Source organism: Geotrypetes seraphini, chromosome 11, assembly GCF_902459505.1.
Source record: "Geotrypetes seraphini chromosome 11, aGeoSer1.1, whole genome shotgun sequence".
In the NCBI taxonomy this organism is placed as follows: Eukaryota; Metazoa; Chordata; class Amphibia; order Gymnophiona; family Dermophiidae; genus Geotrypetes; species Geotrypetes seraphini.
Genome location: NC_047094.1, coordinates 113,852,682 through 113,867,748, shown reverse-complemented (window position 1 = coordinate 113,867,748; position 15,067 = coordinate 113,852,682). Strand labels below are relative to the sequence as shown.

The 15,067-nt window shown below is 44.1% G+C and overlaps 1 protein-coding gene across 2 annotated transcripts in view; it reads left to right on the top strand.

The window, feature by feature from the left end:
- OSER1 (oxidative stress responsive serine rich 1) overlaps positions 1-12,605 on the top strand; it is a 32,301-nt gene extending 19,696 nt beyond the window's left edge. For both annotated transcript variants that reach the window (XM_033914926.1, XM_033914925.1), the window contains 3 exons: positions 6,251-6,358; positions 8,700-8,810; positions 11,184-12,605. In XM_033914926.1, the coding sequence (XP_033770817.1) occupies positions 6,279-6,358; positions 8,700-8,810; positions 11,184-11,868 (876 nt within the window). In that variant the 5' untranslated portion in view covers positions 6,251-6,278 and the 3' untranslated portion in view covers positions 11,869-12,605. The remainder of the gene's footprint in view (positions 1-6,250; positions 6,359-8,699; positions 8,811-11,183) is intronic.
- The last annotated feature ends 2,462 nt before the right edge of the window (positions 12,606-15,067 follow it).

Here is a 15,067-nt window from a genome sequence, read left to right as displayed (position 1 = left end):
ATGGCACGTGCTTTGGGTCTGGACCTCATGGCGGGATCCCAATACACTAAGGAGTTCCTCGAGGAGCAGGACCTCCCCGCTCCCCCAAGGGAAACCCCCAGGCTTCCTTTGAATAAGGTCCTTCTTCAGACCTTCCTTAAAAACCTGACTTCACCTCTTACAGTCATAGCGGTGCCATCCAAGATGGAGAACAAGTATAGAACAATCCCACCTAAAGGATTCGATAAGGCCCAACTATCTCACCAGTCTTTGCTGGTCGAGTCGGCCCTGAAGAAGACACAACCCTCCAGGGTTTCTGCGGCGGTTCCGCCAGGTAGGGAGGGTCGGACCCTCGACAAGTTTGGTCGTCGCCTCTATTCGAATTCCCTCATGGCAACCAGGGTTCTCAACTATGCCTTTACATTCTCATCTTATTTAAGGGGCATGGTGAAGGACCTCCCTCAGTATAGGGAGGACCTGCCGGATTCCCGTAGGGATGGGTTTGACAAGTTCATGTCCAACCTTTCTCAATTGCGCCTATACCTCTTCCATGCGGTGTACGACGCATTTGAACTTGTCTTGAGGGTGTCGGCTTTTGCGGTAGCGATGCGCCGGCTGGCGTGGCTGCGCACCCTCGACATGGACCCTAACCTGCAAGAGCGTCTGGCGGATCTCCCTTGCGTGGGGTCCGAACTGTTCGATGAATCCCTAGAGGCGGCGACCAAACGGTTGTCGGAGCAGGAACGCTCTTTGGCCTCCTTGGTCCGTCCAAAACCTCGGGCCACGCCGCAAAAACCTTTCCGGCCACCCCCGAGGCGTTACCCTCAGAAGTCGACGCCGGCCTTTTCTAGGCCTCCACCTCGGCGTCCACCTCATCAGGGGAGAGGCGGACAATCTAAGCCTCCGGCGCAAGGCGCGTCCAAGCCTGCGCCGTCCTTTTGACAGTCTGTGCGGATGGGGCAGGTTCCCCTCCGCGTTCACGCCGGAACCCCTACCCATAGGGGGTCGACTCCGGGCCTTTTATGCGGCTTGGACCGAGATAACATCCGACGCCTGGGTGCTCCGGACCGTCTCCGAGGGCTACTCTCTCAACTTCTGCGCTACGCCGCCGGAACAGCCACCCGGGGTTCGCCCATACGATCGGGCCCAGCTCCCCATCCTCCTGGAGGAGGCCAGGGCCTTGTTGAAGCTTCGGGCGGTGGAACCTGTACCCCCCGACCAGCGGGGGCGCGGGTTTTACTCCCGTTACTTTTTGGTCCCCAAAAAGACCGGGGACTTACGCCCCATTCTAGACCTCAGGAGGCTCAACAAGTTCCTGGTCCGGGAAAAGTTCCGGATGTTGTCGCTTCCGGTATTATACCCTCTCTTGGAGGAAGGGGACTGGATGTGCTCCCTGGATCTGAAGGAAGCGTATACCCATGTTCCGGTGCATCCCGCCTTCCGCAGATTCTTGCGATTCCAGGTGGGCGAGCTCCACCTGCAGTACCGGGTCCTCCCCTTTGGCCTGGCTTCGTCCCCTCTAGTCTTCACGAAGTGTATGGTGGTAGTCGCGGCAGCCGTGCATTCTCGGGGGCTTCAGGTCTTCCCCTACCTGGACGATTGGCTGATCAAGGCCCCGACCAGGGAGGGGGTTATCTCAGCGACCCGACAGTCTATCATCTTCCTTCAACGACTGGGCTTCGAAGTGAACTTTCCCAAGTCACAGTTGTGCCCGTCCCGATCACTTCAGTTTATAGGCGCAGTGCTGGACACTGTTCGCCTCCGTTCGTTCCTCCCACCTCCTCGTTTGGAGGCCCTGATTCGGTTGGGTCGTCTCGTTTCTCAACTGCCTGTGGTGTCGGCGCGGCGCATGATGATGCTTCTGGGCCACATGGCATCGACAGTCCACGTCACTCCGTTCGCCAGACTGCACCTGAGAATTCCTCAGTGGACTTTGGCCTCTCAATGGCGCCAGGATTGCGATCCTGTCTCTTCCCTCATAGAGGTGACGCCTTCTTTGAGGCGATCGCTCCGTTGGTGGACCGACTCTACGAATCTTTCCGGGGGTTTGCTTTTTCTCGTCCCGCCACATTGCAAAGTTCTGACCACGGACTCCTCGGAGTACGCGTGGGGGGCCCACCTCGACGGTCTGCGGACCCAGGGTCTGTGGTCCACGGAGGACCGCCGCTGTCATATCATTGTGTTGGAGCTCCTTGCCATCTTTCTGGCGGCTCGAACGTTCGCCCACCTGCTCCGCAATCAGGTAGTCCTCGTGCGTACGGACAACCAGGTGGCCATGTATTATGTGAACAAGCAAGGTGGGATGGGCTCTTGGGCCCTATGTCAGGAAGCCTTGCGTCTTTGGGAATGGGCGGTCTCCCAGAACATCTTCCTGCGGGCGGTTTACATTCAGGGAGAGAAAAATTGTCTGGCCGACAAACTCAGTCGTCTTCTCCAGCCGCACGAATGGGCGTTGAACTCCCGGGTTCTACGCGAGGTCTTCGACCGCTGGGGGACTCCTCAGGTGGATCTGTTTGCCTCCCCGGAGACTCACAAACTGCCCCTATTTTGTTCTCGGATGTACTCCCCGGACCGTCTCGAGGCCGATGCCTTTCTTCTCGACTGGGGAGGGAAGTTCCTTTATGCGTTTCCTCCTTTCCCTCTAATCTTGAGGACGTTGGTTCATCTCAAATCATCCAGAGCCACTATGATTCTCATTGCGCCTCGATGGCCTCGTCAACACTGGTTCTCCCTACTTCTTCAACTCTAGTGTCAGGGACCCTCTGCTTCTGCCAGTGTTTCCCTCTCTGCTTTCTCAGAGTCGGGGTTCACTGTTGCATCCCAATCTTCGGTCTTTACATCTGACCGCTTGGTTCCTCTCGCCTTGACCTCGGTTCCTGTTTCTCGGTCTGTAAGGGAAGTTTTGGAAGCTTCGCGCAAAGTTTCGACCAGGCTTTGTTATTTCCAGAAATGGACCAGGTTTTCCTCCTGGTGTTCCTCGCATCATCTGGACCCGATTTCGGTCCCGGTGTCTTCGGTGCTGGACTACTTGTTGCATCTGTCTAATTCGGGCCTGAAGACGACTTCCGTTCGGGTGCATCTCAGTGCCATTTCAGCTTTCCATCATCACTTGGAAGGACGTTCTCTGTCGCTTCATCCTCTGGCGACTCGTTTCATGAAGGGTCTAGTCAATGTTTGTCCCCCTCTCAAACCTCCTCCGGTGATGTGGGATTTGAATGTTGTCTTAGCTCAACTGATGAAACCTCCCTTTGAGCCTATCGACAAGTCTCACCTTAAATTTCTCATTTGGAAGGTGGTTTTTCTGATTGCGCTCACATCTGCTCGTCGGATTAGTGAGCTTCAGGCTTTGGTTGCGGACCCACCTTTTACTGTATTTCATCATGACAAGGTGGTTCTCCGCACCCATCCTAAATTCTTACCTAAGGTTGTGTCTGATTTCCACCTCAATCAATCCATTGTTCTTCCTGTGTTCTTTCCTAAGCCCCACTCCCATCCGGGCGAGACGGCGCTTCACACGCTTGACTGTAAGAGGGGCGTTGGCTTTTTATCTCCAACGTACCAGGTCTCATCGGAAGGTTCCTCAATTGTTTTTGTCCTTTGATCCTAATCGTTTAGGACATCCCGTTTCCAAGCGCACCTTGTCCAACTGGTTGGCAGCTTGTATTTCTTTTTGTTACGCTCAAGCTGGGCTTACGCTCCCGGGTCGAGTCACGGGGCATAAGGTCCGGGCGATGGCAGCTTCTGTTGCTTTCCTCCGCTCTACTCCTGTGGAGGACATATGTAAAGCTGCCACTTGGTCTTCGGTTCATACGTTCACCTCCCACTACTGTCTGGACACTTTGTCCAGAAGCGACGGCCGGTTTGGCCAGTCGGTGTTACGTAATCTGTTTTCCTAAATTGTCATCCTCCCATCTGCCCTTTTTTGGTTGGCTTGGAGGTCACCCACATGTGAGAATATGCTGCCTGCTTGTCCTGGGATAAAGCACAGTTACTTACCGTAACAGGTGTTATCCAGGGACAGCAGGCAGATATTCTCACAACCTGCCCGCCTCCCCGGGGATGGCTTCTTTGCTAGTTATGGAACTGAGGACCACGAGGTGGGATGCGCCCTCTAGTGGGCGAGAAGGCATGCACATGCGTGGTGCAGTGTAGCAAACTTGAAACTTCAATCAAGTTTGCTTGAAAAGCTGTCCGCGCTGGGGCTCCGTAGATGACGTCACCCACATGTGAGAATATCTGCCTGCTGTCCCTGGATAACACCTGTTACGGTAAGTAACTGTGCTTTCTCTGCGTTTAGTTTTAGTTTGAAGCTGGTGGTCCACTTTTCAATTTCTGTCATTGTTTGCGAGAGGTTATCTGTAGTTTCATTTGTGATGTCATTTAAGGGGATTAGGATGGATATATTATCTGCCTATATATAGTGTATTAAGTTTAATTTTTGTAATAGGTGACCTAGGGATGCGAGGTAGATGTTGAATAATGTGGGAGAAAGAGGGGAGCTTTGGGGCACCCCGACGGGTTTTTCCATGGGTTGGAGTAGTTTCCGTTGCTGGTTACTCGATAGGATCTATTTGTTAGGAAATATTGGAACCATTTCATTACCTTTCCTGAGATTCCTATTGCGTCAAGGCATAGTAGCATGATTTCGTGGTCTACTAGGTCGAACGCACTGCTGAGGTCAAGTTGCAGAATCAGTGCGCTTTCGCCTTTGCTGAAAAGATCATAGAGGTGGTTTAGTATGGAAGCTATGACTGTTTCTGTGCTGTATCCTTTCCTGAAGCCTGATTGGTGTTCACTGAGGGGGTTAAATTTGTCTAGGTAGTCTGTTAGTTGTAGGTTGACCAAGCCTTCCTGTAGCTTTGTGAAAAGGGGAATGCTTGCTATGGGTCTGTAATTGGTTGTTAGTGCTGTTGAGGTTTTTTGATCTTTGGGTATCAGAGTAATTAGTATGTGTCCCTCATCTTGGGGAATGGAGGTGTATAGGGAGGCTACATCCTCAGACTGGTCGGGTGTTTAAACTACGTCGGTTCACCTCATGTTTGACAGAAGGGGTGATATATATTATTGTTTGTCCCTGTTTGAAAATATACGTGGGACACACATATCGACAGCTGAAGATCAGATTGATTGAGCATAGATCTTGCTTGAACACTCGGCGTATAGAGGAGCCTCTGGTAGCACACTGTCTGGAGTTCTGTCATGATTTTGGATCTTTACAATGTACTGCGATTGAGCAGGTGGTTTATTCCACTCGCCGTGGTAACTGGAGACGTCTCCTGTGGCAGAAGGAGCAAAGGTGGATCTATCTGTTAAAATCGGTGCAGCCTGATGGCTTGAATGCCCGGATTGAGTGGGCAGCTTTCTTTGGGTCCTGAAGGTTACTGGATTGGTGGATGTCAGCAAGAGGAGGAGTTTGTGCTGCTTTTTCAGCGTGTGTGCTTTACTGTTTTTCCTGCACCTTTTTTGTGATTCATGACGTGGTGGGTGTACTAGAGGAGCACCGAAGGATCCGTGGACTGGCAGATGAAGCCGTGTGGATACCCCTGACGCAGCAAGAACTGGTGAAACGGGAGATTCCCCGTTGGGTACTCTAGCTGCTGTGTTACTACGCTGGATTGAGACATATCTGATGGACTTTGGCAGCTAAGTGGTTTTTTGGCCTAATGCTATGATTTCGGATCACTGTGCCTTTGGGCCCTGTTGCCACATTTTTTTCACGTGTGGGGTTATGTACCCCTGGTGCTTTTGAACATTGACTTTGCAAGCTATTACAGTGCTTTCTTCACCCTACCGGTTTGTTTGTGTAGGAGTGTATGTGAAATGGAGTTTTTTGCCAAATGAAGCTGAACTGAGGCTTTTTCTCCACTTCTTTTTTTGTTTTCTGTTTGATTGAGTGTTTCTCTTGCTGTGGATGGTTGGGTGTATGTATGCTTAAGCCTTGTAGCGTTGCTGAGCAGGTTCGTTTGTTCTGTGTGGGGTTGTGTTTGAGATATTTATTGGATTTAAATCGCCCTTCTTTCCTTAGTTTACATAATTTAGAAAGGATTGCTTACCCAAGAGTTCAGGGATGTTGTGGCTATTTACTAGAACAATGATCAAGGTAAGCACCTAATCTTCCCTTATAATCTGCAACTTTCAACAGTCACAAAGCCAATAACTAACACGGCTTATGTGTATTCACAGACCTGACCTGTAATACATTGTTGCCTTTACCGTTAACATACCCAGATGTTTTGTATGTTTTTTTTTTTTGGTTTTTTTTTTGCTTTAGGAGTAATTGGTACAGCTTTAATAACCTAATGATGGAATCGGAAACTAAAGATGCCGAAGATGACCATCTTCAAACAGCTTTCAAAAAGCTAAGAGTGGATGCAGAAGGGTAAGTAGTATGGCATAAAATAAGATAGTGGAGGTTGAACCTTGAGCAGGGCCTTCAGGAAATCCAATAAGAAAATTGCATGACACTCAAAGTGCATAAGAGAATCATGCTACATTACATAATTTTTGCTTGTGCTGTCGCCCAGGTCTGACAGTTGTCATAGAGAAAAGGAAAAGGGATTGGGACTGGTATATCGCCTTTTTGTAGGCTTCTTCTATGTGGATTGGGATGATGCAGAATAAGTTGTAAAGGGGGGACCTTTTCTTGAAGCAGCCTGTCGCTGAAACATGTCGGATATGACAGGTCCCTTTCCCGATGAGATAAGATCATCAAGAAAAAGAATATAGTAAGATAAATTTTAACCAGTTTTTATAACGGTTAAGTTATTGACATTAAGCACTTTAATAAGTTTGAGATATAATGAAGCACTTTAAAAAAAAAAAAAAAAATTGTGAAACATATTGAGTAGGGGCTAGTGACGAAGCCATAGCCAGTGAGAAGAATTTTGGCAACCAAGCAAACACAAAAAATTGTGTGGTAACCAAATGGCATGTCTGAAGCCCTTATAGTTTGACTAAAGCAATTTATTAAGAAGAGAGAGCGGCATTGAGAGATATAGTTGTGCTACTCAGTTTGTCAACACACTTCTTAATGTCAGGCTTGACGCTCGCATCATCAGATATCTTGATGCTCCCTATTTCAGACAGAGGACATCAAGGAATAAGACTCCGATTTACCTCACTATTCATCCTCTCAATGTCCACAGCTCTCAGCTGAGCTCTTCATCTAAACACTCCTCCAAACCATCCTCCAAGACGGTCTTCTTTCAATTTCCAATAGACTATTCTTCACCAAGAGCTCTCAGCCCTTTTCCAGCTCAATGCAATAGAACAAGTTCCTCTGCAGGAGAGGTGCCAAGGATTTAAGTCCCAAGTATTTCTTAATACTGAAGAATGGAGGTCTTCGTTTAATCCAGTGTTTCTCAAACTTTTTTAGCTTTGGCACTAAATGGAGCAAATGTTTTTTTCTTGGCACGCTAAATTCAGCAAATGTTTTTCATGGCATATTATAATTGAAATTATGAAATTGCAAGACTAACAAAAAAATTAAATTTGAGCGTTATTTATTTAACGTTCTTTAAGCTATATATAGGTAATTATAACAACGAGGAAACTAAAATAGAATAATGCGATGGATGTACTTGTTTTTGAGTGCAAATTAACACAACATGGCTCGATAGTCGACAAGCAAACACGCATTTTATCATCCACCATCTGTAGTCGTTCTCTTTTTTTTTTTTCAATTTAATTTCTATCAGAGCTGAAAATCCAAGTTCAAAAAGATGAGATTCAAATGGTAGCAAAGCCTTGATTGCTTTATTGCTCAAGTTAGGATAACTACTGCATAAAAAATAAAACTAAAATTTACTTGCCGTTAGTTTTCAAGGACCAATCATATCAAATAATGATGTTTATCTGGGTTGTTGTATTCTTACACACACAGATGCTCATAACATTGGCAGACTCTTGCATAAGTGACGTACATGTCATCTATTCTAGTGTATACTTATGAAAATAATTTTTTTAAATAAACTAAAATTCTGGAATCTCTTCAGGACACATCACTGTGCCTTGTCACACAGTTTGAGAGACACTGGTCTAATCCTAGATCTTTGTGGTCTCAACAAATACTTAATATAGTAGAAGTTCAGAATGGTCTTTCTGGTAACCCTGTTAACCACTTTTGGAGAAAAATGACTAGCTTTGCTCTCTAGATCTCAAGGAGGCTACACTCCTACCTTTTAGAGATAAAAACTGTGCTATATTTCCAGATGGTAAAGCTTCACTCAGCTTAATAAATGTTATGATTTAGAAAATATTATTTGGGGGAGGGGAGGTCCCCTTTTTTGAGTCTTTCGGGGCCCATCAGAGTCCAGGGCCCTGATTATCATGCTTTTCCTCTTCTTTTGGATATTGTTTGGGACCTTCCCGATTGTCCGTTGTGGGATATTTGATGTCTCTTTGCCTTTCCTGTTACTTGCTGTAAATTTCCTTGTTACCAATGTTGATGAAGGGGGGGGGAACTATGTTGGGGGTTTTACAATTGTATTTTGAACAACTACTGTGCCTTTTGCTGTATTTCTTGTACTTTTCTCTTTATGTTCAATAAAAACTGTTTATACTAAGAAATATTATTTGGGAGCACAGGTTTGGTTTTACTTCTAGTCAGTTGCTGTACAAAGTGTCCCTTAAGAGGAAGAAAAAGAACTAGTTCATTTAATAAAGTTTTGAGGTGAAGTTCATTTTTGGTTTTTCTTCTGGTTTTTGTTTTCACTGTTCAGATCTACAGCACATCTTTGTGTTGGTGAAAGTGGTCAACAAACTGTGGTCAGAGCAGCTGTTGAGGAAGCCAAAGCTAAGCTGTTGAGTGCGTCTAAAGAAGGCTGGCATGGGTAAGACACAAACTGAAGTAGACTCTACTTTTCTATGTCAAGCAGTGCAACTAGTCGGGACACTTCTCCTGTCTAGGCTCATTTGTATTATTTAACACACTGTAGTAATCATAATATTTTAAATGGTTCTTATAAAATATTTTTCATTGCCTAAAGTCCATTTACTAAATTCTTCAAGCCTTCAATCTGAAATTGCAGCATAATCCATTCAGTTGGTTCTTCACCTACCCTCTGATAGATTTACCTTCACTGGTTTGCCTATGTATGCAGTTGTCTTGTACATTCTTTCTAGATATCCTAAAGCAGGAGTTAGCTGTGCCTCGGAAAGAGTCGAGAGCCATGAACTTAAATAGATTGCAGGTTCAATGATAGTTGTGTAGTTAAAAGTGCAGGATAGTATTCAGCTGGAATCAGTCAGCTGAATGATCCCTGGCTCTTTTTAGTGCTGGGTTATGCCCAGCCTCTGGCTCTGAATATCTGGACCTAATTGTCCCTATGGTGGCTGCCGGAATTTATGCCAAGACCTGCATTGAAAAAAGTCTGGTGGCCTGATGTCTCTCCCTCCAGCCTACCTGGAGATGTCCCTGGTGGTCTAGTCTGAAATCAGGCTCGCCATCTAGAATGTCTGCTGCAACCTCTAACATTATTGCCCAGTTCCCCCTCCTCCCCCCCCCCCCCCCCCCCAAAGCCACCAGGGACATCTCGAGGTAGGCCTGAGAAATCCTACTGGAGCAGCTTTCTGTTTTCTTTAGGGAGTGGCCATCAGACCTGATGTGAGTTTAACTGGCTAAATTCAGACTGGTGTTGGGTTAAACTTGGTGCATAAAGTTAGGACAGAAAATAGGCTGACCTAACTTTGTGCTTACCTAGCCAGTTAATGGCCTGCATATCGCTGCTAACCAGCTAGGGCCATACTCCAGCCGATCTCTGGCCTGCCTCCAACCTCGCCAGTTAGGGGGTTAGCCCTTTTTTTGGGGGGGAGGGCAATATTCAGTTACACTGTCCAGTTAAGTGCCCTGAATATTGCTGGTTGATTGCGACCAAGCAGTTTAGATGGCCAGGAGTCTCTCTTGACCGTTTAAATCGCTTTCTATATTAGACCTGTAATTTTTTTTTTGTTGAGATGATGACTAGCTTTGAAGTGTTAAAACTGTAGTTAGGTAATGCAAATGATAGCTATGAAAAAAGATTGCCATCATGTTTTCTTTGCTTATGTCTTGAGAACCTGTTTAGAAACAGTATTTTATCACGTTTGGAATAATGGTGATGTGTTTTGTGTTGGTTTTTTTGTGGGGGGTTTTTTTTTACTGAGAGGCAATACTTAATGACGACATTGCTATAAAGAATTGTTGAGCCTGTATTGAAAGCCAAGTTTTTCAATATGGTGGTTGAGAGAGAGAATATGGCATCTGCACAGCTCTGTGAAATATGAACCGTGCATGTGGACTTTAATTGCATATCTTTTCTGTTAATTAAATAATTATCTAATTTACGAGTTTTACAAGAAAACAGCCCACTTCAGTTTACAACAGCAAGAAATTAAAAAAAGATATACCACCCACTAGCTATCATAATCAAAACTAAAAGGAAAACATATACAATAAATACAGGCAAAAGCAAATAACTATAAATATAACCAGAAATGCATTCCCATCAAATTACAAACACCTATTACGGTCATCCCTTCTCATTTATCAGAATGGGGAATCTCCTAAGCTGAGTAGAAAGAGATCTAAAAGCAGAGTTATAATTGGGAAATCAAGTAAATTTTCAGACTTTTTTTCTAAATGCCCGACTGACCCAGGTTCCCTATTTATATCTTTTCTGCCTTTGCACCATCCTTAATGTTGTATCGGCATTTAATCTATCTGTAATACCACATTAACATTTAGAACTATTGCCATCTAAAAGAGAAACATTTCCCAAATCACAGCTTCCTGCAGAGAACAGTATTCATTTTAGATATTTTCTCCAGAAAATTCCCCTCCCTTTCACGCTTCATATTATACAATAATTCATCATCATGTGACATTTGTTTGTAGTAATCTGGTAACATAGTTTAAATACCTTTTATCATATCTCTATTTGCTCTGTTTTTCCATCTATTAAGAGTTGCCAGTATAAGAAATATCAGCGTCTTTATTCGTACCAAGCAGCACGATGGGATAAGGATCTCAAATCTATGATACTGACCTCCAGCTCTTATCAACATTTTAGGAAACAATTAAACTTATTTGTTTACTAGATTTTTGGGTAATTAATGTATTTCATCCAATTGCATGTTTATTCTTTTTTTGTAAACTGCATTGAACTTAACGGTATTGCAGTATAGAAATGGATTTTTATGTTGTTGTTTTTTTATGTTATCAATAGATCAACAAGAAAGACTTCAAGAGGTACAACAAGAAACCAGCGTAGAAGACGTTCCAAGTCGCCAGTTCTGCATCCTCCTAGATTTACACACTGCAGTACAAAAGTGTCTGCCTGCCCTGCCCAGCTAAAACACAAATGTCAGTCAGAAATGCCAGATGGTAGCCTTGGCCTATGCAATTCAGTCCAACCTGAATTCTGTACAAATGAGCAATGTAATTCTGCTCCTGGTGTAAACGTTTACAGGAAGTTTGATACTGAGCGATTGAAATCCTCATCTACAGAACCAGTTTCAGAAAATTCTGCCATTCCATTGTCCTCCAAAGAAAGTCCGAAAGCAAGCAGTTCTTTAGATTTCCAGTCTGTGTCTACTCTGGCTGAATCAAGAAAGTGTCCTTGCAGCAGCAAAGAATGCCAGTGCAAGCCTTGGCAAGAGATAGAAGTGTACTCCTTTTCTGGGCTACGGGATATGATATCTGAATGTGAGAAAACAATGATGGAGTCGCAGACTTTACAAAACCGAACTCAGAACTCAAGCACAGGGATGTCGGGATCCCCACGCTCTTGTTCAGAACAAGCCAGGGCCTCAGTGGATGACGTGACTATTGAGGATCTTGCAGGATACATGGAATATTACTTGTATATTCCAAAGAAAATGTCCCACATGGCAGAAATGATGTACACCTGAGACAAACACATTTTAAAATCTTTGGAGAAAAATAAAAAGAAACGGCTTGAATACACCTGGGTGTAACTAACTGAGGGACTTCAGGGTGGAATCTTAAGTGGCACACTTGGATGAATTTCTGCCTTGCTGAATTGATTTTTTGCTTGTAATAAAACCTCACTTTGTATTTCACTATCCTTAAACAACTAAACTTAAAAATATATGTTCAGATATTCAGTGGCACATACCTGGATAAGAGCAGTCATACCTGGATTTTTAATGGCATTATCTGCGTAGTATTATTCAAAATCACTCAGGTAGTACCAGGTTTGCCTGATGATACTCGGGGACCACCAGCATTCACTTACTGGTACCTGGATAACTACCAGTAGTTATTTTGATACAGGTGCTGAATAGCTGTGGTGACTGGATGGCTTTTGGCAACAGTGATATCTGGATATAGTTTTAAAACACTGCATTTGGAATTCAATCTAATCCTGAACCTGGGGGTTTAAATTTTTTTTTTTTTTAAATTGTGTTAAATGTAAGTGGATTACAGTGAAATTCTAATTGCTTTCCAGCTTTTGTAAGATGGGTTTGAACTTAAGATGTAGTAGTCTTTATGCTTTTTAAAAAATCTCTTTATAAAAGAGCTGTTAATTTTGGTTCAGTTCATTTCAGAGATTGCTGACTCCGCCAAACCGGAGTTATGTAGAATGACACTTTTGGACATTTAAATAAAAATTTCATGTTCAATCTTTCTTGCTTTAAAAAAAAATGGAACCAGACCTGTTCGTTTGCAAGTAGGTGGTGTAAGGTTACATGCAGGCAGCTCTTGTAAGCTGGATCTTTTTTGGCATATAATATGGAGCATAGTTGTACTATTGCCTCCAGCAGCAGAGAGTTGTTAAAAGCATTTCTCACATTTGGCCAAAAGGATAACCCTCAGCTCAATGTGTGGCAGCTGGTAAGAAAGCAAATAAAATGTTAGGAATTATCAAGAAAGGAATAGAAAACAAAGATGAAAAATGTTATGTCTTTCTATCGCTGTATGGTACGGCTGCACCTTAAATACTGTATGCAGTTCTGGACACCGTATCTCAAAAAAGATATAGTGGAATTAGAAAAGGTACAGAGATGAGCGACAAAAATGATAAAAGGGATGGGTCATCTTCCCTATGAGGAGAGGCTAAAGCGGCTAGGACTCTAGCTTGGAGAAGAGACGGCTCAGGGATGATATGATAGAAGTCTATATAATAATCAGTGGAGTGGAAAGGGTAGATGTGAATTGCTTGTTCACTCTGTCCAAAAATACTAGGACTAGGGGACACTTTATTCTGATGCTTTTTTTCCCTACCTGCTACCGTTGCAGATTGTTTGCTCTCGCTGTGGTTTCAATCCTTTTTCACACAAGCGGACAGAACAGGGGAATCACCTCCACAAGTCTGATCACAGACACACACTTTTTAGAAGCTTCTCGCGACTGCCAAGGATTCCTTCTTGAGCTTCTAAATTGGAGTGCAGTACAAACTTTTTACACGCTTGTTGTATGGCGTGGCCTGTGCATAATTGCTGTCCTGATACAGGCCGTTTGGACTGAAACACATGCATGTCGAGTCATTGAGTGAATTGCAATATTGAATGAATAAAGCAGAGTCGTGAGACACACCATTTAACCTATTTTCTTTGGACATCTCTAGTCTTGTCTTCAATCCTTTTTCAACAGTAAAGTATTAGTATTGTTCAGTTGAAGCCCTTATTGTTTGTAGTTTGTATAAAGCCCTTGCAAACAGCCCGGAAACGATCCTATTCCCATTTCTTTCCTGACCTCTGAAACAGCCTACCTCTTCATATCAAAGCCCTTAAAGGACTTTTTAACTTTAGAAAAGCTGTAAAAACCTACCTTTTTGCCTAGTGACTCCCTCGAACCTTCACCAGCATCAGTAAGTAATCCTATATGAAGATATATTGCAACACACACTGTATGTAAACCCTATATTGTAACACTGTGAATGTAAAACTAACCTGTCCTGAGCTCTTTGTGGGAGGACTGGATCTAAAAAAATTAAATAAATTAAACCTTTTGTGCTAAATTCTAAAACTTCAAAGGGGTATTTGTGTTCTGTACTAAAGCTTTCACATCCAAGCAGTAGTGTTTTAAAGTAGGCATTGCTATTCACCATGTAGTGACCACTTCCTTCGATGCTTCTGCAATTCTTAAGGAACCTAAACAGCTTGTGGAGTGGCAGAGTAAAATTTCTGTTTCAGGCGACGCACTTAATATTTAAGATGCATAAAATAAGCAGTAACTGTTAGCTTTTAGGTAATATGAGAGTAATGTAGCAATTAAGAGTATGGCAGCTATGTACTAGTTATTAAGAGCATAAGAATAGCCTTATTGGGTCAGAACAATGGTCCATCAAGCCCAGTAGCCTGTTCTCACGGTGGCCAATCCAGATCCCTAGTACCTGGCCAAAACCAAAGAGTAGCAACTTTCCATTCAGAATGCTAAACAGTACCAAGGTTCTGGAACCCCAAAGGGTAACAAAAGATTCCAGAACCCCAAAGGGTAGCAACATTCCATGCTACAGATCCAGGGCAAGCAGTGGCTTTCCCCAGGTCTTTCTCAATGACAGACTATGGTCTTTTCCTCCAGGAAATTGTCCAAACCTTTCTTAAAACCTTCTACGCTATCTGCTCTTACCACAACCACTGGATCATGTCTAGTCTTATTTTACTTTAAGTTCACAGACTGTTACCAACCTTTTTGCTGCTGTGCTGGAGTCTGAGAAATGAAACTTGTGTTTCTTCGGTCTTATCAGGGACATTTGAACTCTGCATTTCCTTTGCCAAGACCTCGTATGGCTCCCGCAGTGCCACCTCTCCCCGCTGCAATCTATGCAAAAAACTCTGCTGCACGACTCATCTTCTACCAACCTCGCTACACTCATGCAACTTCCACTGGCTCCTTATCCGCCTTCGCATACAGTTCAAGCTCCTATTGCTGACCTACAAGTGTGTTCATTCTGCTGCCCCTCAATATCTCTCCTCTCTTCTCTCTCATACACCTCCCAGAGAACTCCGTTCCTCATATAAGCTGCTTTTAGCTGTACTCTTCTCCTCCACTGCAAATTCCAGACTTTGTTCCTTTCATCTAGCTGCCCCCTATGCCTGGAATAAATTACCCGAGTTTGTCTGCCAAGCCCCTTCCTTTACCTTG